Source organism: Cynoglossus semilaevis, chromosome 10 (assembly GCF_000523025.1).
Source record: "Cynoglossus semilaevis isolate Cse_v1.0 chromosome 10, Cse_v1.0, whole genome shotgun sequence".
Lineage (NCBI taxonomy): Eukaryota > Metazoa > Chordata > Actinopteri > Pleuronectiformes > Cynoglossidae > Cynoglossus > Cynoglossus semilaevis.
This window is the reverse complement of record NC_024316.1, coordinates 19,796,288-19,820,786: the sequence shown is the minus strand read 5'-3', so window position 1 is coordinate 19,820,786 and position 24,499 is coordinate 19,796,288. Positions and strand designations below refer to the sequence as shown.

Genomic DNA, 24,499 nt, shown 5'->3' with positions numbered 1-24,499 from the left:
GTCCCTTTAGGAGTCAAAAGTAGTGTTCCCTCCTCCCAGAAACAATAAAAACTCTTCTCCTTCATTGAATTCTTTTCCTCTGTTTTCAGTCTGTTGTTGATTCGTGTAGTTTTACCTGAAGTTAAAAAGGGAGATGTGTTTTTTTTAATTTAAACGTTTTTTAAATTAAGAAGCCTATTCTTAACATTAGAGAAAATATTATAATAATAAAATAATTGAATTTTTAGTAAATAATTATTTCGTAAACATTTTAAAAAGCCAGTAAACAAACTACCGATCGGACCGGAACTTAGATTTCCAACTCAGTCCTAAATCCGGTGCGCAGCCTGGCCAAGCTTCCGGGTGTGCTTGTTTTGAACAACGTTCTGTCCCGTCTAAGCCTCGTTCTTTATTTCCCAGAACACCCCACCCATTCGCTTTGTTTTACACGTGACTATAAACTGTAAACGAGACCCTAAACGAGCGCCACCGGCACTCCGATCTGTCATGTAACATTTTCAAAGGACACGGTAAAATACCGCGTGTCCGCGCTCGTCACCGTAACCTCTAAAGCCGTTTAAACACAGGACCGTTACTGACAGTCTGCTAGCTGCTAGCTAGGATGTTTCATCGCAGTAAAAACCTAAAATATTTGCTCAACCTTGTCCCGGGTAAAAGTAGCCTGGGGACATACCGGTTTCTCCCGATCTTCTTCTGCATTGGAGGAGTCATGGAGTGGATCATGATCAACGTCAGGGTCGGAAAAGAGACGTTCTGTGAGTAAACAGTCGTCATTCACGTGTCTGTTTCACACGAGGATACTTGTTAATACTTGTTAATATTTGTTAATACTTGTTCATTTCCATGAGGAGTTCGTTTCAGTGATGTCATTCTGATTCTGTGACCCGTGTCATTGGATGAAGGACAGTGTTTGTTTGTCTCATCAGTCTGTTCTAAATGTGATTATTTTAGCTCATCTCTTATGTCTCTCTGCCTCCTTCCCCCTCTCTCTCCACAGATGACGTATACCGGCGTAAAAAGTCGGAGAGAGAATACCAGCAGAGGATCACGGATGGACTGGTTGAACCAGCAGCCAAGTGACCACTGGTCTCAGTGGACACGGACTCGCGTGTGTATTCAGACACACCCACAGAACTGGAGCGTGTGTGGATTGTGTGACGTCAACAACAAGCGTCAGTGATGGAGAACTCTCTTCCAACATGCAGCTTTTATTGTTTATATGGTGTAAAAACAGACACAGCAGTAATAATAACAGTGAACGTTGAAGAGAAAGAGTGGAAAAAACAAAACAATAGTGCGTTTGTTCATACTTGGACATTAGTTTGGCAAAAAAAAAAAAAATCATCAAGTCTAAAACAAATGCCCTAGACCATTGTTTCCCAAAGACTGGGTCGCAACCCTCAGGTGGGTCGCAAGAGTTTTTTTTTTGGGTCGTCTTGCATCATGCTTCCCAGGAGTTTACGAATAATGTCTATCGACTTGGGTCACGAAGGTTTGTGACTTTTAAAATATGGGTCCCCAGAAAAAAACAGTTTGTGAAACACTGGTTTAGACCAGATAAGATAACAGGACTGGGTGGTTACTCCAGGACCTGGTACTGTGAGACCTGGTGTTTATACCTGACGCTCCGTCGCTCAAATACTGCCTGTTTAAACTACACTGTAGATGTACATATACAGAGCTAACTTATAAACTGTGCTTGGTTAATAGTTCTGTTCTCCGTCCGTACCGTTGACCGCCTCCCGCCTGGACCTGCGGTCCCTTCAGTTGTACCAGCCCACGGGCAGCGTCTCCAGACAGATGAAGCTGTTGGGGTGCTGCCACAGCTGCAGGGGGTTCCCGTCCAGCCTCACCTCGTCCATGTTGCTCCGAATGTAGTGACTGTTGTTGCCTTTGCAGAAGGTCTGGTCTGATATCGAGGCGATCCTGTTGTTCTGTGGGCAGACGGACAGGCGGTCAGAGAGGAGTGGCCGGTTCCACCGTCCGTTCTGTTGAGCTGAGGATTCAACTCACGTGCAGGTGAACCACGTGAAGAGACTCTGGGAGCTGAGGCACGGCCGTCAGCTCGTTGTTCCCCAGGTACAGATAGGCCAGTTTTGTGAGTTTCTGCAACAACCAATCAAACTGCTGCGTCATCTTTTGTTTTCAAACTGAACCGATGTTTTAAACCTGGTAATAACACGGTGTTTTAGCCCCAGGTCCAGATGTTCTGGTTGGGTGTGTTTAATCACTGGAACTTTAATGACTCAAAAACAGAAGATCATTCTCAACCACACTACACTGTAGAAGAGGCTGCTGGTTGAAAACCTCCAACGACCGAGGACGGCTGAAACTTTTCACTGTTGTTGAGAATGATCTTCTGCTTCTTCTGTTCGTTCACCCGGTGCAGCAGTTGTCAGATGATATAATAATAATAAAAATTAATTTCATTTTTCCTAAAATGGGGACATTTACAGTGTGAGTCTTTGCAGCCAACACTGGCTGCCACAGGAGGCGCCATTATTAGGTTTGTGTCAAGAATCTGGTGATACGGTAGGTGTTGATATGTTGAGTATGGATGCAGATCTGGCAACCCCTCAGCCTGTCCAGTGACCTCACCTTAAAGGCCGTGGCCCTCACGCCCTGAGTCCTCAGCCGGTTGAGGTTGGCGTTGAACAGAGTCAGGCCGGTGGGGAGCGTTGGCAGTTTGGTCAGTCTGTTCTCAGCCAGACTCAGCTCCTCCAGATGAAGGAGTTTGGAGAACGCTGCGTCATCGATCTCAGAAATAAGGTTGGAACTCAGGTCGATTCTTCTTAATGTGACTGAAAAGGTAGAAGGTGGAGAGGAACGGGTGAAAACGGCTCTGCAGGAGAATCTGTTCAAATTTAAGTCCAGAATATTTACTCATGTCGGCAAAGTCCTTATTGTGTATTTTTGTGATCTTGTTAAATCGGGCGTAAAGATAGGCCGTCTCCTTGGGCAGCGCCGGGACGGCGGTCATGTCAGGGGTCACTTCCTCACAGTAGACCGATCCAGTCAGGCAGACACACAGCAGACACGTGGGCAGCTCTGAAACGACAGCACCTGGAGTTTCATCTTTGCTTTGTTCCTAATTTTCTGTTCTGTTCTAAAGGGTCTTCCTCAGTGGTTCTCAAACTGTGGTACACGTCCCCCCCATGGATCTGTGGGCTGCCTGTAGTGGTTCATGATGTAATGAACACAGTGGAGTAAAAACCTCCAGACCACTGCAGCGTTGGCTCCAAACTGGAGCTCTGAAGAATGAAGTGGGAAAAGAGCCGGAATGTTCTCTGTTGTGTGTTTGTGAGTGTGTGTGTGTGAGTGTGTGTGTGTGAGAGTTGGGTGTAGACTGGTTTTTGATTTGGCCTCGTCCTCCGTGGACTTCCTCTGTCCGTAGTTTGACTAATATCCATCAGATCTGAGCGTCCGTACAGAACCTGTAAATTCTGTCATTAAAGTTGGGCCAGACTCTGTGTGTAAGTTTGAGAACCACTGCTCTGATTGGTCCCACAGATGGAACTGGACACGTGACCAACCTCCTATTGCATAACAGCTAATTCACAAAAATGTGAAAACAGGCATTAGAAACTGTGAAACCGTCTCTCGGCTGAAATCAAACTGGTTACCGTGGCTCGTCTGACTGGCTGGCTCTGAACTCTGAGGAACGTCCTGAGCTGGAGAACGATTGATGCCTGTCTGCAGAGAAATCACAGAAATGTTCAGTCGCAGCAGCAGCAGCAGCTCCGACCTGCTCTCCTGCCTCAGCCTCAGTCCCAGTTCTTACCTTCGACCTCCTCGGGTGCACGCGCTCGTCCTTGGCTGCAGATAGAAACATCCATGGGAGCAGCAGAGACGTGAGAATTAAAGTCCTTAATTGCATCATGGTGCCTGGGAGGAGGCAGAGCGTGTGTTTCTGCACGGCTGGAATCAGAGGTACAAGTGAGAAAGAAAATTTTCCATTCAGTTTTTATATAGCTGCCAATACACGGCTGAGTAAGTCAAGGAACCAGACGTTAACTCAATATGTGCTGCTTGTGTTTCATGTGGACTTCTCTGAGGTGAGACAAACCACCGTCCTGATGGAAACAGACTCTAAATTCACAGACGAAGACCAACGTCTCCATCACAACAACAACATCAACACAAACATACTGCACCTCCTACAGCTGTGTCCTGTGTATGTACCCCATCTGTGAACCGGGGGCAGTGGGCTGCTCTCCGCTGCCCCCTGGGTGCAGGAGCTCCGTCCTTCAGCCATGGAGCTGCAGGCTGAAGAAGTTAAAAATGTTGGACTGAACATTAATGACAAGGACCAGAAGTGTGGGACGTCTGAGCCAAACTGGCCCGGAGTCCAGGAGTCAGTGATGGATTCAATGTGTTATCAGTTGGACAAGGACGGACGCTGAGACACTGAAGACATGATTAGTGACCACTTCCTGTTGTTGTCAATGGTTCTAATAAGATGAAGTTGGTTACAGTTGGCTGTACGACCTGTGTGTGTGTGTAGTAGTATTCCTATGTTGAAGTGAATACAAGGTGAAAGCTGGCTCTGAGCTCACTTCCAAAAGAATGTTTTCCCTGGAAAAACCATCGTAGACTCAGGTTCCTGTAACTGGTGGCAGAAAAAAAACAACCTTTCTGGACTGAACTGCCAAAGCAAGCAGTGGACTGGAAAAAGAAACCTGTGTGTGAGGCTGTTCCTAATGTGTTCTTAAAGGGGAAGTGTTCGCTGTTTACTTCAGTTGTTATGGTTGAATATTAAGTGTATAATTATTATTATTTAATCTTTTCTTCTTCTTTTTTGGAGTGTCAGCAGGAGGCATGTTGCCCCCCCCCTCCCCCCGGTCTAAAGGTGGGACGACATCAAAGTCTTGTATCGTTCACAAATACCAGTATGTTTTTAATTAAGTTATTTTGTAAACTAGATCAAAACATTTTTTACCACCAAAATAAAACTTTAGGCTACGACTGATTTTCCATTGAAAACAAGGGATGATGTTTCAACAGAGAATGTATGATTTTACTATTAGCATGTTAGCACTGTGCTAGTACAGCAGACGGTGTTGTAGGGTTGCTGTTACAGATGTTATGGTTGGGCCAGGCTAACACTGCTAACTACCTTAGCCTAGCCGTGTCTTTTAGCTGTCCTGTCTCTACAGTACATGTGACCCAGCTCAGGGTCATCCAACCCCCCAGGTCTCCATGAGTCTGAATTTTATGATTTATCTTTAGGCAATTCAGTTGTTTTATTTATGTAGCGATTAAACTAAGACTAGCTCTAAATATATAGTTGTCTTTATTTAAATAACAGTCCAACAACAACCTGTGCTGCTGACACATGTAGACAGAAGAGTGAGTGAATCCACTGTTGTCATGTTTGTGTTTCAGAAGCTTTAGCTGGAACACATCAAAGGACACGTCTTTCTGTGTGCACTTCAAAGGTTACCTCACACTTATCTCTAATAACACGGGAAACAATATCAATGGAGAAGAGGAGCCGTCGGACAGAAAGGCATTTGAATATTACAGACGTCGTCACATCAGTCGCCCACAGACACAGCAGCTAACCTGGGCTGAACGCTGTGTAGAAACAGATGATAACCATCACTGTGTAAACGTCACATCTAAAAAGGTACAGCGTCAGAAGTGGAGGGTGAACAGTGGTGTTCATGTTGTATAACGGACATTTTGTAATTCATACATTTGTATGAATAGACGTGTTGTAAAAACTCAGTCAGTTTAACTTCTGAGCACCTGTGTTCGTCTGTGCTGGTCCGTAGACCTGAGCAGTCATTCAAATCCACTCGTATTTTCAGTGAAAGTGAAGTGTCGGTTTAAAAATATCATTGTGTGTCACTGAGCACAGAACGAGGACTGCGTTCGTCAACACGGAGGGAAGAGGAAACAAGTGCCTGTGTAGCGGAAGTGGTACTGCCCAGAACGATACGCTGACCCTACGGAGGACGGAGGCTGCATCGTCCAGAGAGAGACAGCGATAAAATCTCGACTGAACGTCGCCCTTATTGTAAGTATAGTGGCAACGCAGTTCGAGACGGTGTTATATAGAAGCCGTACGACATTCCCATTTCGACACTGTATTGGCCTTGACAGCGTGTTGGCTCGAAAACGGTATGGAACCCGCCGCGCTAACGGTGCAGCTCGGTATTAGCTGGTGGCTAACTAGCTATCGATAGCGGATTCCATGACACTTTGTTCTGACAGGCTCTGCTGCAGGGCCCGGCCGTCGCTCAGCGGTTAATAGGAAGAAAGTCGTCGTTCAATAAACAGAAGCTGTTTGGTATTTATATTTCATTTCCAAACGACATATTTTGTCTCCATATTTTCTCCGACCGTGCTTTATTACATGAAAGTTTAGCTTTACGTGAGCTGGCCTAGCCTGGTCCGTTATACAGCGGGAGAGACCCGTCGGACAAGAGCGGCTGAATGGCTACTAGCCGCTTGGCTATTTGTTATCATATTAATAAATACAATAAGATACAATAACAGCAATCGTTGCGTCAGATTAAATGTTAGTAAAACAATATTTTACGGTTTCGATTATTGTTGTGAAAACGATAACGTTTAGCATCTCTGAGCCTAGCATCAGGGGCGAGGGCATTACAGTCTGACCCGGGATGGCTTAGTCCGCTGCCGCAACCACCCGGGATGAAAAGGCGTTACTTAATTTCACACTGTTATCGTCTCACACCGTGTGAAGGCGAATTGGATTCGCTCCTCTGTCATCCCGACCTGGGTCCGACTGTGTAGTAGACGGGATCGGTGCATCACTCCTAGCTAGCAGTTAGCCTTTAGCAGGCGATGTGAATGGTTGACCCAGTTGCCTGTGGGCCCAGTTCGTAGCGGCTCGATTTCGATTAGATCAACCAATAAATGTAGAAAAAAACAACGTTACCATTTATTTGAGCCCATGTAATAATCACATTTGACATCAGTATGTCAATAAATAGCGTTTAATTATTAATATCTTTCTGCTTTGTCTTACGCTGCGGTATGACAGAATAATTTATTATAATGCAGACGGAATATATACAGAGATCAACTCCATGAAATAGACTGAATTTGAATCTATTATTACAGAATGAAAAAACAGTTTATTCTGTATTTGATTATTTCAGTCGAAGTTTATATTGACTGATTTAATCAAATGTTTTCAAATAAATAAATTCAAACTTTTGCAGACTGTTCCAAATGAGCAACAGAATATAATTCTGAGGACTGTATGAGGAACATGTGACGTGGATGTATTGTGATGCGGACAAAGATCCTCTAATGACTCCACATAATTGGTTATTGATTACTGTTGATCATGTGATGATAATAAAGAATTGGCTTCTCATTCTTCCATGAGCTGAACACAGCAGCCCGGCTGAGGAACTTTGAATAAACACGTATTAATGACAGTCGTCTACATTTGTAGTTTTTTTGTCTTGTTTTTTTCCCAACATTATGGAAGAAATTCACAGTAAAGAACTGACCGCGCTCTGTTTTGCCACGGTGTGTGATGTCATTGTACACTGTCAGCTGCACAGTAAGTATATATTTGGTTACATTTACAAAGTGTCTTCTGTTTCTCTTCATCAGGTTAGAAAATGGAAAAGAATGATCTGGTACAGAAAGCCAAGCTTGCTGAGCAGGCTGAGCGTTACGACGACATGGCCGCCGCCATGAAGTCGGTGACGGAGCAGGGAGGTGACCTGTCGAACGAGGACCGCAACCTTCTGTCTGTTGCCTACAAGAATGTGGTGGGAGCACGCCGCTCATCTTGGCGCGTCATCTCCAGCATCGAGCAGAAGTCCGAAGGCAACGAGAAGAAATCTGCGATGGCGCGTGAATACCGGGAGAAGATCGAGTGTGAGCTGCAGGAAATCTGCAACGATGTGCTGGTAAGGCCGTCTCGTCTGGTGTTGTCTGTCAAACAGGTCGCAGGTATCACCTGTAAAGTCCAGGGTTTTAGTATTTTATTATGTTCATCAAAAAAACGTTCATTTTAGTATTTTATTATGTTCATCAAAAAACCGTTCACTAGTATTTTATTATGTTCATCAAAAAAAAAAACGTTCATGTCTTTAGGGCCTACTGGACAACCATCTAATCGCTAATGCGGTAAACCACGAAAGCAAGGTGTTCTACCTGAAAATGAAAGGAGACTATTACAGATACCTGTCTGAGGTGGCATCTGGGGACTCTAAGAAGGGTAAGTGACGACTTCCGTGTTAGAGCAGGTTTCCCAGAATCCTTCTTTACGTCAACGTTGGCATGTTTGATGTGATAATGGATTTTCAATGTCGTGATTTGCTTTTACAGATACAGTGGACAACTCCCAGCAGGCCTATCAGCAAGCGTTTGAGATTAGCAAGGCGGACATGCAGCCCACACACCCCATAAGGCTCGGTCTGGCCCTCAACTTCTCCGTCTTTTACTATGAAATCCTCAACAACCCTGACAAGGCCTGCAGCTTGGCTAAAACGGTACGACCTGGAGTCTGACTTCAGCGTAACATTTTAAGTCCACACAGAACGGTGTCGGCCCGACTCAACGGACTGCACTTTGACTTTTTTTTTGTGTGTTTTCAGGCATTTGATGAAGCCATTGCTGAACTTGACACTTTGAATGAAGAGTCCTACAAAGACAGCACCCTGATCATGCAACTACTAAGGGACAACCTGACTGTGAGTGTTGAAGCACGTGCTGTTCAAATGTCTCTGTTGACTGAGGCCTGTTCCTAACGCTGCTCCCTGTCTTCTGTCCTCAGCTGTGGACATCAGAAAACCAGGCAGATGAGGCAGAGACCGGAGATGGAGAAAACTAAAGATATTGCACTGTTTATCCACCTCCACTCGTATCTTAAACACAGACAGCTTATATACATCCCTCTCCACTGCATTGGCCCCTCCCACTTCTGTATGACAAGCAGCCTGAATTGCTCCTGACCAAGTAGTTTCTCACCTCTCGGTTCACTCCGAGGTGACAGGGTCATTTTCAGTTGTTAGCAAATTCAGCCACTCTGTGTAAACATGTTCAGTTGATTAGTGCGTCCATGTTGCTGTTGTGTTTGTCGGCTACTCGTGTCAGTCTGTGTGCCGTGACTGATTTAAGTGTGAACGAGGGGGCGAGGGAGGGAGGGGGGTGTTGTGAATTTAATTGCCCTTTCAAATTTCATTGTTCTCAATCCGGTTTATTGTTTACTCCCCTTCCCATTTGTGTTACTTTTCTTATTTGTGATTCCTGGTGACATTTCCAGGTCTTATTGTACGGTAATTGAACCTGCAGTCGATTTCCACCAAACACTGTGATGTAGGCGTTCCTTCTGTTTCACACCTCAATTCAGATTTGTGTTGAAATTCTTCCAGACATGCAAACAATCCTGTATTCATCTAACTGCAATTCTGCTGAGAGCTCATACAGAACAGGGACGGCTGTATTGTGACACTGACATCTGGCTGTGTTGCTTCTTGTTCTAAAGTACAAATTCAGAGTTTGAAAGTCCACCATCCCACAAGACATTCCACATTATTTGGCTTTTAAAAAGGCAGTGCTGCTTTGGTGTGTGTGTGGGGGGGGGTTGAGTGTGTGCGAGTGTGTGTGTGTATGTGGTAATTTTTAAGACTAATGAGTTGTTGTTCTAGTTGTACTCACTGTTCAGGTGCTGTTTGTTTTTCCTACAGTGGAAGTTGTATGTGCGTAAATTTGGTTTTGGATTTGTTTTGCAAGACTGACTATCATGTGTTAGTAAAACCTGAAGTAACCTTTTTAATGATGTTCAATGAAAATGTCTTTCTCATATACTGTTCCCATCCTGCCTGCAAACTCCTCTTCCTCTTCCTCCTCCTCCTCCTCCTCCTCAAAGCGGTTGTTTTATCCCCCTAAAAAAAAAAAGTTGTGCCTGGCTTTTCTCTTGCAGCCTTTGTTTCCTTTAGGTGGCAGCAGCATCTGCTCATGTCCTAGAAAACTAAACACAAACAAGTTAGACTAGACCAAGTCCATACTGGTCAACGTTGATCCAACTTTTGCTTCACTGCTACAGTTGTGGGTTTAAAAAAAAAAGAGTCAACTCTCGTATATAGAAATTGGCGTTTGGAAGAAGCTCAGTGTCACAGTACCACGTATCACCACTACATTCCACATATTGTAGTTGAAGGCATCATTCCATGTTATAGCTGACAGTCTCTTTTCAATGCTCCAAAATTGAAGAATCTTCTGTTTAAAAAAAAAAGGTTATTAAAATGATGGCAGTTTTATCATTATGCTTGATGACAACGCAGTTAGTGAATGTGGAACGAAGCCTGTCTGTATATCAGGTATTTACTTGCTTTGTTTTTACTGACAAGTCTTATGGCTAAAATTCGCTTCTGTAACAGTCTATTACCCAGTGCACACATGTGGTTGTGAAAATTTAGATTAGTACTGAAAAAGCAATGAAGAAATGGAGATAAACAATGGTTGGTGTAATTCTAGCTTTGTGTTTATGTATCTTTAAAACCGTTCTAGTTTAACTATACATGTAAGAAATAGGAAAGTGTCAAAGACCATTCAGTGAAATAAAATTTTCGTTTTAAGATATGTCACGTCTGCTTCTGTTTTCACCTCTAACGTACAAGTCTGGTTCTCTGTTTTTACTTTAAAAACATGAAAACATAAAAGGCTGCAAATAAGGAGAGGCTACACACACACACACACACACATATATATATATATATATATATACACATATACAGTACCTAAGACTGAAAACAGAAATATATTTTATTTTCATCACAAAGAACATACACCACATTCACCACCAGAGGGAGCCCAAGGACTCCCAGTGGTAACGTATACAACAGTTTGTGAACAACTGGTACAGTATATTGTGTTATTTTTTTAAGTGAATGATCCTTAACATTTTTGACCAATGTATTTTTTTTAAAGTTTAAACTTGTGCTGTTGTTTTTTTTGATACATTGTGAAAATACTATCGCTCTCTAAAAAGTAACAATTATTAAAATAAAGTATCTGTTCAAAGTATCTCTTCATACAGAAGCACCGGGGAAATACTTCCAAACTGCGGTCTATAATATCTGAGGGTCTATCTTTTGTTGCGGAGGGACACTGCTCCCGTGACTCCATCATCATGATTGAAGTTGTGGGGCCGAGAGCTGCAGGTGTTCCACGGTCACAATTAAAGAAAAACTTGGCGACATGCTGGAGGTGAAGGCGGTTCACACGGAGTTCGCACGCTGACGCCCCGGTCATTTAAAAGCTGTAAGTAAACATTTCACCACGTTCACATTTTCGACTTTTTATCGGTTGTGGTCGAGGCTACGTTCACTTGAACTCGGTGTAGTAGTTCTGTGTTAAACAGCTTCACTGTGTTGATTGAATAATAACATCTCCTGGAATGTTAGTGGAATCGACGGTTTTATCCTGTAAAGTCACTCGGTCAGTTCAACTAGCGTTAGCTTAAACGTGAACATGTTTGTTCTCAACATCAAGTTTGGCCCAACGTCAGACAAACGTTGTTTGTTTCCCAGAAAGTTCCAGTAGTTTCCCGCTTGTTGACACTTTTATTGACAGTTTTTTTCATCCTTTCATAAATTAAATTTCCCAGAATCAAGAGTGAACAAACGAGAGCGCGCACACGAAGCACAATCTGTGGACGTCTGACCGTAGCGCGCGCACGAAGGAGGGAAGGTGATTTTTACCTGCCTGTTCAGAGAGAGAGAGCATCTGATTGGTCGGTCTAAGTAGACCAATCAGCTCACCGTGTGAGCGGCCTTTGTTTGTTGTATAACGGACCAATCAGTCAGTCCAGGAAACTCACTGTCGCCTCCTTCTTTTAAGTAACTTTTTTTTGTGTCATCGCTGTGTGACGTCAAAGCTTCGGTTTTTACAGAAACATCCGGCGGTGAACAGTGACGTCACTGAAACCGGAATCCCTGTAGGGGGTAGGCAGTTGTTTTCAGTTTGTTCCTCTTCTCCTCCTGGTTCTGAACAGCAGTGAATGTTTGTGTTTCTGTTCGTGTGAACGTCTGCAGATTAACATACACCTCTCGTTTTGTTTGTTTGTTTGTTTGTTTGTTTGTTTGTTTGTTTTGTGACGCAGCTGTGAGTCAGGATGAACAGCGGGCTGGCCTATCCTCTGGCCTCTCTGTACGTAGGAGACCTGCACGCTGACGTCACCGAGGCCATGCTGTACCAGAAGTTCTCTGCTGCTGGACCCATCATGTCCATCCGTGTGTGCAGAGACATCATCACACGCAGGTCTCTGGGATATGCCTACATAAACTTTCAGCAGCCCGCTGATGGTGAGGTCAAAGGTCACACGTACATTTGTTACACAAACATCTGCGTTTGCTTGTCTGTTTTTTTTTCTACCCACAGAAACGACAGTCACACAGTTGAACAGTAATTTGTCTTTTTTTTTTTTCTCCGTGTTGTTTCAGCGGAGTGCGCTCTGGATACGATGAACTACGACGTCCTCAAAGGTCGACCAATTAGAATAATGTGGTCACAGCGAGACCCCGGACTGAGGAAGTCTGGTGTGGGCAACATCTTCATCAAGAATATTGACGAGTCCATTGACAACAAGGCCCTGTATGACACCTTCTCAGCCTTTGGAAATATTCTATCCTGTAAGGTTAGTCGGCCGACGGCGTTTGACACAGAAAAACCCTCTCATGTATAATTATATATTTTCACAGAAAATCTGCCTCTGTGTGTGACAGTCGTATAAACAGTTGTTGTTCTGTAGGTGGTCTGTGATGAAAACGGGTCCAAAGGCTACGGGTTTGTCCATTTTGAGACCCAGCAGGCCGCCAACCGCGCCATCGAGACCATGAACGGGATGCTGCTCAATGACAGGAAAGTGTGAGTGGATCAAACCTCGGACAACGACCGCAACGAGACGTGGAAATATTTACACTCTTATTTCTGTGTGCAGTTTTGTCGGCCACTTCAAGTCCCGTAAAGAGAGAGAGGTAGAAGTTGGAACCAAAGCCATGAAGTTCACCAACGTCTACATTAAAAACTTTGGTGAGGACTGCACCGACGACAAACTCAAGGTTCTCTTCTCCCCATTTGGTGAGCAGCTCCTTGGTTTATTCTGTTGTTGGTTTGACCACCTGCTGAAGACTGATGAAACTCTGACCGTTTGAATCCAACTACACTCAGGTAGAACCTTGAGTGTACGAGTGATGAAGGACGAGACTGGACTGTCCAGAGGATTTGGCTTTGTTAACTTTGCTAACCACGATGATGCTCAAAAGGTAGAGTAGATGTCCACGTTGACTGGACACTTGGTTCTGTTACCACCAAGGACGAGATGTGATTTTTAAAAAATCAATAAGTTCGTTTTTCAATAATGAATAGCAAATCACAAATATTGTAACATTTTTAAGGGTTTATAGATAAATAAAACAGCGTTAGCCCCTGGGTCAACACCTTTGACCAGTTTTATTGTCATAAGTGTTTTTGACTGAACGTTGTACAGTGGATGACTAGTTAGTTAGTCTAAGTTAGTTAGACAGAATGACCAAATAAACCTGCCGTTGACGTCACAGTTTTGTTTCTCAGGCAGTGGAGGAAATGAATGGGAAGGAGCTCAACAGAAAAGTCCTGTATGTGGGTCGAGCTCAGAAACGCGTGGAACGTCAGGGAGAACTTAAACGCAGGTTTGACCAGATCAAACAGGACCGCATCCAGCGCTACCAGGTACGGCTGTGTTCAGAACCAAACGTCCCTGTTGAACCTGCGTGACTTTCTGTTCCATGCAGATTATTTTTGATGTTTCAGATTTGATTAGTGAACGTTCTGTCTCTGCTGTGGTCTGGATGTATGTTCTTTAGGGAGTGAATCTCTACGTTAAGAACTTGGACGACACCATCGATGACGACAGACTGCGGAAGGAGTTCGCTCCCTACGGCACCATCACCAGTGCCAAGGTAAACGCAGCCTGTAATGAGCGACCACTCGCCCGTCTCTGGGGTCTTGAACCACCTCTGGTCTCTTCGCAGGTAATGACAGATGGTTCTCAGAGCAAAGGCTTTGGATTCGTCTGCTTCTCTTCACCCGAGGAGGCAACGAAGGCGGTGACGGAGATGAACGGGAGAATCGTTGCCACCAAACCTCTGTACGTGGCTCTGGCCCAGCGGAGGGAGGAGCGTAAAGCCATACTCACCAACAAGTACATGCAGAGACTGGCCTCACTCAGGTCCATGCCCAACCCCGTCATCGACTCCTTCCACCAGACGGGGTACTACATGACCGTGCCACAGGTACAGAACCAGAACCAGAACCAGAACCATTCTGTTTTCTCTGTCAGACGACTGTAATGGTCACGTCAGGCGCCATCGTCTGGTCTGTCAGTCACACTGATGAAGTGATGACTGCTGGGAAATGAAGACAATCTCTATGCAGATTACGTTCTGTGATTAATTACATGGTTCTTTACAAAATCTAACACAAATTCAAAAGCTGTGATTTTGAGAGTTTACATCTTAAAAAACTGCAGATGATTTAAAGGCTGTTGGTCTAAGAGCGTTCTCCTCCTGTCAGCCTCCCAGTCGCTCCTTCTACAACCACAGCGCTGTGAGCAGCATGAGAGCAGCTCCTCACTGGGCAGGACAGCCGCAGAGACCACAAGGTAGAGGACACACCGGAGACACCCCTGGAAAGACCGGACTGTTGGACACTAAAGACTCAAACCTGCGGCTCCCGGGCCACGTGTAGCCCCTTTAGCTGCTTATCTTTTCAGTTCCTTTCTTTACAGGAACTCACTGTTGGTGTCTGTGGAACGGGTTCTTCCCACGTTCTGTTTCGACACCTGAACGTCACGTAGGGACCTGACGTCTGGGTTTAATACTGGGTCACAACCGATGTTTTTAGGCACACACTGCCACCTACTGTATTAGAGTGTGTAGTGTCCTGGTATAACCAGTGACTTTTTGACTCACCATTTCAAAGCGATTCACGACGCGTCGTCACAGCTTCACTGATGAACAGTTTGAATATATGTTGTATTATATTTCTTCCCAAAATGTTTTCATAACCGTGTCATTGTTTAGGCCTCCACTCAAACCAGATGTTTGGGAACTCTGTTCGACGTGGATCACCGACCATCGCTACGGTCAGACAGGCCTCCACTCAGGCTCCGCGCGTCATGGGTTCTTCACAGAGGATGAGTAAGAACCTTCAGCTGTTTGAGTCTGTTGATTGAGGATCAGTCACTTCACCACTGACTCTTGTTTAGACAACATTGGGACCCAGACTGGGGGGGGCCGTACAGATGTGCCCTCTGTGATCAGGACTAACCAGTACAAGTACTCGTCTGCAGTGAGGAACCCACAGCAGCTGTCTGCACCTGCTCCAACAAGGCTACAGGTCGGTGGAAACCAGGAAGCTGGAGTCACAGCTGATTGGCCGACTGTCTCAGTACTGAAGTCTGTTGATCAATGTCTGTTGATCAATGTCTGTTGACCACTGACAGTCTTGGTTCCTCAGAGACACTGAATATTGTTGCAGTTGGAGCAGGACTGTAAGAACATATCGATACACGATCCCAGATCAATGTCCTCAGTCATTGATTTTTTTTTCTCACCAATTCCCAGTCCAATATTCCTGGTGTTGGTTCATGTTCTTTTTCTCTTCTTTCTTCTCTAGTGATTCCAAATGTAGATCCCTCTGTTCCAGAGTTAGGAACTGATGTTCAGATGGAACAGAGTCTGAGACTAGGATCACACTGGGGGGGGGCAGAGTCTGAGACTAGGATCAGACTCTGACTACAGCTACACTGTATCACAGTATAGCCTGATGTATCGTACCATTGCCCTTGTATCGTATCGACAGGTTCTTGCTGATCCACAGCTCTAGTTTGAGAATAAAGAACTTGGACCAGATGGACGAAAAAATGTTGATTTTCTTACATTGGACTAACATATTTTTTAACAGTGAATATTTAATTTTTTTTCCCCCAGATGGTTCCAGCGCCGGTGATGGAACCGAGCGTTTATGTTCCAGCTCTGGAGCCGCTCACTGCCTCCAAACTGGCTGCAGCTCCACTCATGGACCAGAAGCAGCTTCTGGGTGAGGCCTGCTGTGATTCTGTCTTTGTGTTTTTAACTGCCTGGAAACGTCAGGTGTGTCAGGATGTGCTGCTCTCCCGCTGTCACACAGGTGAGCGACTGTATCCACTGATCCATGCCCTGCACCCCAGCATGGCCGGGAAGATCACTGGGATGCTGCTGGAGATCGACAACTCTGAGCTGCTGCACATGCTGGAGTCGCCCGAGTCCCTGCACTCCAAGGTGGGTCAAAGGTCAGGACCCTGTGTGGGCCAGGCTGAACACAGGAGGGCGTTCAACCAAACAGGTTCTGACCCAGAACCATCTGAGTTTTTATATCTGTGGAAGAACATTTAAAGTTTCAGACCAGACAGAGGAGCAGGTGGAACTGAGCAGGGACAGGATGGATGGATGGATGGATGGATGGATGGATGGATGGATGGATGGAGGAACTCTGGTCTCTCTTCTCTGTCTTGTCAGGTGGATGAAGCTGTTGCAGTCCTACAGGCTCACCAGGCAAAGGAATGTTCCACCAAGAAATGACCGCGAGATGAGGTTGGACACAGTTTATGTCGGGGTCGTAGGTCAAACTCACGATATGATAAGATTCACTTTTTGTTTTATTCACGATATGATTTTTCGGGGTCGTAGGTCAAACTCACGATATAAGATTCACATTTTTTTTTATTCACAATATATGATTTTTTTTTTTTTTTTTTAAACAAAATGAGCTCCAGACAAACATGAATCACAGAGTGAACTCTTCTGTGTCAGTAACTAATCCATGTCTTTATTATTCACAGGTCTCAGCAACAGTCGGAGGAGGAGGAGAATTACTTAAAAAAAATTGAAAAAAAAGAAGGAAAAAAATGAAAAAAATAGAGATGATGTGCTGTTTAAGAAAAGTGATTTGTGAAATCGATCATTTTGTTATTACCAGATCTTTTGTTATCAAATAAAGTTTAAAGTAACAGGCATTAAACTGGTCTGGTTTTTCACTGCACCTGGTTTAGTTCTGTCAGGTTTTTATAATGAGACAAATATTCAGAATATTCTGATCTGTGACTGGTCCAATCACAGGTCACTAGGAGTTTTCATTGGTTTATTAGCTCCACAGAACCTCCTCCCATATTTTTGCAAAGTTCTTGTTTACTGTGAAATATTTGATATTTGTGTGGAGTGTTTTCTTAGTACTCTTCAAAGTCTTTTTTTTTAATTCTTCATTAACTTATATTTGGTTTATATTTCAATATTGTTGCAGCAACAAAACTCCTTCCACTCACGGTTGTCCTGAAGATTTATATTCGGTTTAAAAGTCATTTAAAGTCATTTCTTCTTCTAATCTATTCACGTAACTACATTTAAATGTCATCATGATGGTTCGCCCCCCACCACCCCTCCACCCCCGTCATACGATGGACTGTTCCGTCTTACTGCGCAGGTGCGGGATTCAGGAACACACAAGAAACACAAACTTTTTGCCGCGTTTCGAGTAAGATGAGTCTGAAGTTGTTCGAGCGGAAGAAAAGAAGAAAAATACTGGAGGAAACGACACAAAACAATAACAAACGGTTCTGTGAACTGTTGACACCGTGGAGTCCGAGGAGAAAAGTCGACAACCGGAGCCGGACCACGACTGGTGTTTGCCTCGGTACAACCGGAGCCGGACCACGACTGGTGTCGGCGTCGGTGTCGACGTCGGTGTCGGTGCCCGGGACCTGGTGATGATGGAGGATACCACGGTGATGTAGGTGAGTACAGTACTAACAGTACCGAGTATTTTAACGTGTATTTATGGAGTGAAACAGACGGGTGGTTCCCACGGTAGTGTTTGAGATTCGAACCGTTGACCAAGTGTCTCTCTGTGGTCGGAGTTTCTCCTCTGACCGGAGGAGACGGGACTGTAAAAATGTCTGCCTGTCGATGGGGTTTTAAAAGTTCTTTACCGTAATATGTTGTTAAAATTATCAGTACATTTACGTCGGTTTGAAGTGTGTATATTATTGAATATTATATGATATATTTATGTGCAGTTTCTGTTGTGTTGAACCTGAACACCGAGCTGTGATAAAGAACCTTCTAGAACTGCTCTCTCTGGGTTCTTTTATTCTGACATGACTTACAGTATATTTGCCCCAGTCTCTCTTCGGGGTCTCCACCACCTCACCCCGCCTCCCTCTACCTTTCTTTTTTACCGCCCCCTGCTGTCTGCCCTGATCAAGTCTTTACACTTTTCTCCCGTTTGTTTACGTTTGAAACAGTTAAAGCTGTAAAACGTATGAAAGACGTGACTGAAGGGCGGTGTGGTGGTCCATCACAGCCCGGTTCTACTGTAGTCCGACTGTAGTCCGACTGTAGTCCGACTGTAGTCTGACTGTAGTCTGTCTGTAGTCTGACTGTAGTCCGACTGCAGTCTGTCTGTAGTCTGTCTGTAGTCTGACTGCAGTCTGTCTGTCGTCTGTCTGTAGTCTGACTGTAGTCTGACTGTACTCCATATTTATATATATATTACAGTACATATATGTTGGTCTGATGACCCCCCGCCCCCCCTCACAGATTTCTTCCGGTTTTTTTTTCCTCCGTCTGTGATTTAATTTGGTTTTCAATAATAATTTAAAACCTTTTCTGTTTTTATTGTTAATATAAACTCGTGTTAAAGTCCGTTGTTGTGAGTTTTGGTTGAACAGTTTCAACCGTCACCGTCTGATTGAAGTGGTCACTGTGGTCACTGTGGTCACTGTGGTCACTGTGGTCACTGACTAGAGAGAAGAGCCGCACAGACACAGACACAGGTAAAGTGAACTGGTTATTTTAATGACAACTGATTTCACTGATCACTTCATTTACACTCGTGTGGCCGTGACCCAGCAGACGTCACTCTGCCGGGACTAAGTCCTCCGCCGGTGCCAGCCTCTTACCCGGGTGTTGTCTCTTCTCCTCGTCGTGACTCCTGTTCAACTGATCTAAAAAGTCGAGCAGCAGGTTCGCTCTGCTGCAGCCCGTCGTGTCCAACACGTCACAGGGACTGTTTGTGTCCAAGTCGGGACTGGAGTTGTCCCAAAACCTCTTCCCTGGATGCTGCCGCTTGTCCAGCTCCTCCTCCAGCTCCTCCTGGCTTCCACCTAGAGCCGCGGCCCAGACCCCGTCCTCATCCTCACCCTCACCCTCCTCCACCAGGCGCCTGCCCGGGTGCTGCCGTTTGCTGTGCAGCATCAGGTAGCGTTTGCCGGGATGCTGTCGTTTAGAAAGTCCAGCGAACACCAGCACGGGGTCTTCGTGGAGGTGGGTCGAGGTGCTGCGCTTTCCCGGGTGCTGCCGTTTCTGGAGCTCCAGGAATGAGTGCGTTTCGTCGTCGCGTTTTCCCGGGTGCTGCCGCCGGTGGAGGTCCAGGTACTGCTCACCCCCGTCCTCCTCTCTCCTCCCTGGATGCTGTCTCTTGTCCAGCCCGTCGTCGAACCTCTTCCCCCAGTGTTGTCGTTTGGTCACCCAGTCCTGAGGCTGAGCGGAGAAGCCGTCTGCAGGGAGGAAAACACACAATAGTTCGGTTTTAGCAGAAAATAAAATCTATGACGACTGTTCCACCAGAATGATGACATTTTATCTTTTCCAGCGCATTTTAAAATTTTGATTTTTAACCAAAATCGTCTGTTTACGCGTCATTTTACGCACAGCGCTGATTGACAACCCGTTTGATCAACAAACCTGGTTTAACGCTTTCAAACTATAAATAATATAAATTAATATGAATTTAAATATGAATTTTAAAATACGTTATCACTTTTTTATGTCTTAATTCCTCAACAGTCAGTCCGCCTCAAACAGCGGGAAGTTTTTCCGTGCGCGCGAATCTGCAGCGCTGTGGATTTAGGACAAAATAATAATAATAATAATAAAAATTTTAGGACAGAATTAAAAAAAAGAATTTCAATGATGTCGTCTGTTCATCAGTGGATTATAGTGGATTATAGTGATTACAGTGGATTACAGTGGATTTGGCTCGGTTTTTACGCAGACTGCTCTTCATGATAACTAACTATAACTAATACCAGCAACATTCACCTGGTACCAGGTACCAGTCACCAACGAACCCAGAGTTTGACCCACCGTCTCTGTCGTCTCCGTCCTGCACCTGCTGGAGAATGGAGCTCAGCAGGAGACTCTCCGCTCTGTCCAGCAGCAGCTCGTCGATGGTTCTTCTCTCAGTCTGGTCCTCAGACGGAAGGTTCTGACCCACGGTGTGGCCCCGGTGACAGAACCACACGGAGGCCAGGAGCAGAAGACACGTCGACCTCATGGTCGTCATCTGGAGTCTGTGGAGGAAGAAAAGAATGATTCAGAAATGAATCTAAAAACCTCAGATGAACTCCGTGTTAGAGGATGGACAGAACGGTTCTGTTAGCAGGTGGTAACAGAACTGATGTTTTATTCTGTAGTTTTACTGAGTAAATAGAAGAAAAGTAATATTTAAATAATAACAATAATAACAATAATAATAAAGCTCTCTGAGAGCAGCCCTCCACCTGTCCCTTCACTCCTCTCTCTGACCGTCTACGTCACTCACCTTGAAGTCCAAATTCCACTGTTTGGTTCCGGCTGTGTGCTCTGGTTCAGACTCTGGTTCCGACTCTGGTTCTCGGGTTCGTGCAGCAGTGACTGTAGGAACGGAGGTGGGTTCTGGAGGTATGAGAGAAGAACTTTGTCTCTGAGCTTTTATACTCACTGCCCGCTGACGTCACAGCGACGCCGGTGAGTCAGCCCGACTACAGTGATGTGGGCAGTGGTGGTCTCTCCATTAAAAAAATCAGAAGCCTGTGTCACGTGACTGCTGCTGCTGCTGAGGTACTTGTTCAACAGGGGCGGACCGAGACACACACACACACACATCCAGACCAAACACTCAAATATATGAAGATATAAATTAACACACACACACACATACAGTCTTATATTTCAAAACCTCTAATAAATTTAATTTAAAATGAGTAGAAAATGAATCAAAATTCATTTTTTATAAATAACGATTTAAAACTTTTTGACTCAACATATATAAAATACAGTATAATTGTATTAAAAACTGCTTTTTTAAAATACGTCTTTTTTTCCAACTCAGACAAATGTCCAGAGTCTGACGTGGTCAAAGATCCAAAGGTCCTTCAAAGGTCTCCGTCCGTTATTGACCGCCTGCTACAAACGTAACGTCGTTCAGACGTGGTCCGTGTTCATATTTCTCCATTTGTACGTCCAGTCTGGGGGCCGCGCGGTGGAGCAGTGATTAGTAACCTGAGCTGACAGCATGGAGTCACCTGTTCAAGGCCGATGGTGGTTCTTTGTCCTGTTCTGGTGTTCCAAATCCTAACCCTCTCTGATTGGGTGGAGAAGAGCAGGTGGTGGTCTGAGGCTGGTTCAGATCCCTCCTTCTCTGCCGTGACCTAGGGGGCGCTGTAGGAGTTCCGTCTCGGTCAGCGTGAGCCAAATGGACTGTAAAGATATAATTACCTGCTGTCATCCTCCTGTCACGTCTAATCCTTCAAACTGCTTCAGCCTCCAGTTCCAAACATCAGGACCGTGTCTGAACTCATTAGCGCCACCTCAGGCTCCGATATCTGTGGCTGATTAAAATGTCTTTAATCAAATGTTTCCTTTTGACGAGAAGGATCTTCAATCTGAGGATTTTCTTTTTGTCCTAATGAAGGTGTGTTAGTCAGACAGTGGGGATCCCTGTTCTCCCTGAGTCAGTGAGCAGCAGCAGCAGCAGCAGCAGCAGCAGCAGCAGCAGAATGACCCCGGATCATTAGGAGCCGTCTGATTGGTATGCACCGACACTGGGCCACATCTGTCATGTGGCCCACAGCTCTGGTGTGCTTGGACTTTAATCAGCCTGAACTTTGGAGATGTTTCTGTGTGAAGCTGGACGAGACAAAGAGTGGGGCAAACGGGGGGGCAAACGGGGGGTAAAGATGTAAAACCAGTCTTTAATATTCGAGCCTTCAAAGTCCACACTGATTGGTGTAGTACCAGTGTCAGCCAGTAGTGGCCAGTCATCCTATACACGATTTTGCATGAAATTTCAAAAGCAAATAATTTAAACAACACAGACCAGTGTTGGAGTGACACCTGGTCCAGACACCTGGTCCAGAGGACTGTGAGTCTGTGGACTGGACCAGAACCAAGACCACCACGTCACAGTAAACTGAGGAGGCAGGATAAGAACAAGTGTGTGTGTGTGTGTGTGTGTGACAGCCTGATAACTCTGACCTGGTCTGACAGGGGTCACTGTGGTAGAGAATGAGTGACATTTTAGAGTTCATGGTGGAGACGTGTGTGTGTGTGTGTGTGTGTTGACAGACTCGTCCCCCGGGGGAGCTTGTTGTCTTTCTTGTGTCACTGAAGCTCCTCAGTTTTTCTCCTGAGGTGATTTGTTCTGTTTATTCAAATGAACTGTTGAGGATTTTTTTTTTGTTTTAATATTGACTAAGGATGTGTGTGTGTGTGTGTGTGTGTGTGTGTGTCAAGGATCTGTTGATACGACCCGTTATACTGCAATATTATAGTCAATATATTGAGTTTTTTTGTAACTGTCGTCAAACTGTGATGATTGTGATGATTGTTTTATTACATCCTCGATATTCACATATATTCACATATATTCACATATATTCACATATATTCACATATATTGTACATTGTATTCCAGATGGACACCCCCGGCTCAGTACTGAAGACATTTCCTGGACTTTGTCCCCGTGGAGCTGCCGTCTCTGCAGAGGAGGTTGGTGACGTTCAATGACGAAAGTATGAGACGACAGGAGAAAAGTCGGGAAAATGTGAGTTTTATTTTTTACTAACAAGGTGCTATAGACCTGCATTAAATGAACACACACACACACACACACACACACACACAGGGCTTCCTGTCTTTTCCCTTTAATTGACTGAGTGAGTAACGAGGCACAGACCGGCCGTCATGGTGAAGGTCAGAGCTGTCACTAATTTATTGGTGAATACACTGTAGGTGTGTGTGTGTGTGTGTGTGTGTAGAGATGCTGGAGCTACAACTGTCTCTGTCTCAGGTTCTGGTACTAATGTCCAGATGATGGTCTGTCATCGTCTGTGTCTGTGTCTGTGGACAGATTCAGCTGCTCGTTAAAACCACAGAAGAAGAATCAACAGAACCTTCTGCTGTAAAAACATTTATTAACGCTTTATTAACGTCCGGTCACGTCGTGGTCAAACATCTGGTCCAGTGGAGAAACCCCAGCTGAGGTCAGTGCTGCGTCACAGACGTCAGCCTAGAGCTTGAATCAGACAGCCTGAGGCTGAAGTGTCCTGGAAATGAGATGCAGAGCACGGTTTAACTCTTCGTGGTCTGTCTGGTCTGTGTGGTCAGTTGTCAGATCAGTGTCAGTCGTCTTCTCAGCACCTGAGCTTTTAACAAGACGGGAAAAAAAAAACCCCAGGAACTTCAGCCTCGTTTGTTGATCTGGGAATTTGATTAAAGTAGAAACTGTTTCAACTTTTCACTTGTTTCAGTTGAAACAGTTTCACCTGAGACACAGTTTATTATTAATGTTAATATAATAGTTATAGATATATAGACTGTGGTCGGTCTTTAATCAAGGCCACTCGTCAGACTCGTTAAGAAAAGTTTGAATCCTGTCACAACCAAATCATGATTAATGAACCAAACATGTTTATAAAAAAACATCTGTTCAAACATTTAAAAATAAAACAGCGAAAGTCAACTTTACTGAACACATTTTACTGAATCAAACCTCCGTGCTGTGACTGGATATGTGGTCATTAGGGGGTGTGTGTGTGTGTGTGTGTGTGTGTGTGTGAGTGAGTGAGAGACAGATCAGAAGAGTCTCACACACTGATGAGGCTCCTCCTCTGACCTTAACCCTTCATTAAAAGTTACAGTCAGTCAGAGCCTCATCAAACCACTGACCGTTACTGACCGTTACTGACCAGTCTGATTATACTGTTGACTTTAATCTGTGTTCTGACAGAATAATCCAGATTAATAATCTAATCCCACACTTTGGCAGAGACAGAATATTTTGGTCAGTGTTTTTGTGATGTTACTGTTTTTCTGTGAAGTCAGTACCTGTGACACAGACGATCAGAGGTCAGTGTCTCTGTAGGGCTGAATGATCTGGGTCCTCCTGGTTCCTCCTGGTTCCTCCAGGTTCCTCCAGGTTCCTCCTGGTTCCTCCTCATAGCCCGCTGCTTCTGGCCCAGTTCTGTAAGTGGCCTTGAAGTATTTTCCTCAGAGCAGGATAACAGACGTCTCCTTGTCTCCTCGTCTCCTCAGACTGTGGTGAAAACCAGGACATTTGCATGTGTTGGCATTTATGTTGGAGATAAATATGTGTTTAATCTGGTTCTGCAGCTGCACTCACTCTCTTCTATTAGATTTACCAGAGCGGGGGGGGGGACTCAGG

At 44.8% G+C, this 24,499-nt stretch overlaps 6 protein-coding genes across 7 annotated transcripts in view; 4 read left to right on the top strand and 2 right to left on the bottom strand.

Annotated features, from left to right (window-relative positions):
* The first annotated feature begins 289 nt into the window (after positions 1 to 289).
* uqcc5 (ubiquinol-cytochrome c reductase complex assembly factor 5) lies at positions 290 to 1,341 on the top strand. Its single transcript, XM_008319395.3, has 2 exons — positions 290 to 755; positions 998 to 1,341. Exons 1-2 carry the CDS (start codon positions 602 to 604, stop codon positions 1,078 to 1,080), a joined length of 237 nt encoding a protein of 78 aa, XP_008317617.1. The 5' UTR covers positions 290 to 601; the 3' UTR covers positions 1,081 to 1,341.
* Positions 1,342 to 1,445: 104 nt separating this feature from the next.
* On the bottom strand, positions 1,446 to 5,323 carry LOC103385485 (mimecan-like). Its single transcript, XM_008319397.3, has 7 exons — positions 4,155 to 5,323; positions 3,782 to 3,918; positions 3,624 to 3,693; positions 2,884 to 3,048; positions 2,599 to 2,801; positions 2,014 to 2,106; positions 1,446 to 1,934 (listed from the first exon to the last, which is right to left on the bottom strand). Exons 2-7 carry the CDS (start codon positions 3,878 to 3,880, stop codon positions 1,764 to 1,766), a joined length of 801 nt encoding a protein of 266 aa, XP_008317619.1. The 5' UTR covers positions 3,881 to 3,918; positions 4,155 to 5,323; the 3' UTR covers positions 1,446 to 1,763.
* A 158-nt stretch (positions 5,324 to 5,481) lies between these two features.
* LOC103385487 (14-3-3 protein beta/alpha-1) lies at positions 5,482 to 10,578 on the top strand. Its single transcript, XM_008319398.2, has 7 exons — positions 5,482 to 5,629; positions 5,864 to 6,022; positions 7,600 to 7,901; positions 8,089 to 8,212; positions 8,323 to 8,486; positions 8,592 to 8,687; positions 8,771 to 10,578. The coding sequence occupies exons 3-7, from the start codon at positions 7,608 to 7,610 to the stop codon at positions 8,825 to 8,827; spliced, it is 735 nt and encodes a 244-aa protein (XP_008317620.1). The 5' UTR covers positions 5,482 to 5,629; positions 5,864 to 6,022; positions 7,600 to 7,607; the 3' UTR covers positions 8,828 to 10,578.
* Positions 10,579 to 11,118: 540 nt separating this feature from the next.
* Positions 11,119 to 17,032, top strand: pabpc1l (poly(A) binding protein, cytoplasmic 1-like). Of its 2 annotated transcripts, none has more exons than XM_025059553.1 (16): positions 11,119 to 11,259; positions 12,101 to 12,302; positions 12,441 to 12,634; positions 12,749 to 12,858; positions 12,938 to 13,077; positions 13,168 to 13,262; positions 13,570 to 13,707; positions 13,842 to 13,937; positions 14,010 to 14,270; positions 14,551 to 14,638; positions 15,060 to 15,176; positions 15,245 to 15,375; positions 15,969 to 16,077; positions 16,168 to 16,298; positions 16,536 to 16,610; positions 16,859 to 17,032. In XM_025059553.1, the coding sequence occupies exons 2-15, from the start codon at positions 12,113 to 12,115 to the stop codon at positions 16,596 to 16,598; spliced, it is 1,863 nt and encodes a 620-aa protein (XP_024915321.1). In that variant the 5' UTR covers positions 11,119 to 11,259; positions 12,101 to 12,112; the 3' UTR covers positions 16,599 to 16,610; positions 16,859 to 17,032. The 2 variants fall into 2 exon arrangements, with proteins under 2 accessions (XP_024915321.1, XP_008317621.1); XM_008319399.3 differs by having other exon boundaries at positions 11,121 to 11,259; positions 12,749 to 12,864.
* A 712-nt stretch (positions 17,033 to 17,744) lies between these two features.
* The window catches only part of tmcc1a (transmembrane and coiled-coil domain family 1a), a 30,461-nt gene continuing 23,706 nt past the window's right edge, over positions 17,745 to 24,499 (top strand). Inside the window, exons 1-2 of the mRNA XM_025059556.1 lie at positions 17,745 to 17,806; positions 22,750 to 22,879. The gene's annotated coding sequence lies outside the window, so the exon portion shown is untranslated. The remainder of the gene's footprint in view (positions 17,807 to 22,749; positions 22,880 to 24,499) is intronic.
* trh (thyrotropin-releasing hormone) lies at positions 18,849 to 20,727 on the bottom strand. Its single transcript, XM_008319400.3, has 3 exons — positions 20,617 to 20,727; positions 20,160 to 20,365; positions 18,849 to 19,570 (listed from the first exon to the last, which is right to left on the bottom strand). The coding sequence occupies exons 2-3, from the start codon at positions 20,356 to 20,358 to the stop codon at positions 18,930 to 18,932; spliced, it is 840 nt and encodes a 279-aa protein (XP_008317622.1). The 5' UTR covers positions 20,359 to 20,365; positions 20,617 to 20,727; the 3' UTR covers positions 18,849 to 18,929.

Excerpts from the sequence above, each read along its gene's own strand:
- uqcc5 (XM_008319395.3), top strand. The coding sequence starts at position 602 with ATGTTTCATCGCAGTAAAAACCTAAAATATTTGCTCAACCTTGTCCCG. Across the intron at positions 756-997 it reads GGTCGGAAAAGAGACGTTCT|ATGACGTATACCGGCGTAAA; the intron begins GTGAGTAAACAG and ends CTCTCTCCACAG.
- pabpc1l (XM_008319399.3), top strand. The coding sequence starts at position 12,113 with ATGAACAGCGGGCTGGCCTATCCTCTGGCCTCTCTGTACGTAGGAGAC. Across the intron at positions 13,938-14,009 it reads GCACCATCACCAGTGCCAAG|GTAATGACAGATGGTTCTCA; the intron begins GTAAACGCAGCC and ends GTCTCTTCGCAG. Across the intron at positions 16,299-16,535 it reads CCGAGTCCCTGCACTCCAAG|GTGGATGAAGCTGTTGCAGT; the intron begins GTGGGTCAAAGG and ends CTGTCTTGTCAG.
- trh (XM_008319400.3), bottom strand. The coding sequence starts at position 20,358 with ATGACGACCATGAGGTCGACGTGTCTTCTGCTCCTGGCCTCCGTGTGG. Across the intron at positions 19,571-20,159 it reads GGACGGAGACGACAGAGACG|ACGGCTTCTCCGCTCAGCCT; the intron begins GTGGGTCAAACT and ends TCCTCCCTGCAG.
- LOC103385485 (XM_008319397.3), bottom strand. The coding sequence starts at position 3,880 with ATGATGCAATTAAGGACTTTAATTCTCACGTCTCTGCTGCTCCCATGG. Across the intron at positions 3,694-3,781 it reads TGCACCCGAGGAGGTCGAAG|ACAGGCATCAATCGTTCTCC; the intron begins GTAAGAACTGGG and ends ATTTCTCTGCAG. Across the intron at positions 2,107-2,598 it reads TGAGGGCCACGGCCTTTAAG|AAACTCACAAAACTGGCCTA; the intron begins GTGAGGTCACTG and ends TGGTTGTTGCAG.
- LOC103385487 (XM_008319398.2), top strand. The coding sequence starts at position 7,608 with ATGGAAAAGAATGATCTGGTACAGAAAGCCAAGCTTGCTGAGCAGGCT. Across the intron at positions 7,902-8,088 it reads AAATCTGCAACGATGTGCTG|GGCCTACTGGACAACCATCT; the intron begins GTAAGGCCGTCT and ends TCATGTCTTTAG. Across the intron at positions 8,487-8,591 it reads CCTGCAGCTTGGCTAAAACG|GCATTTGATGAAGCCATTGC; the intron begins GTACGACCTGGA and ends GTGTGTTTTCAG.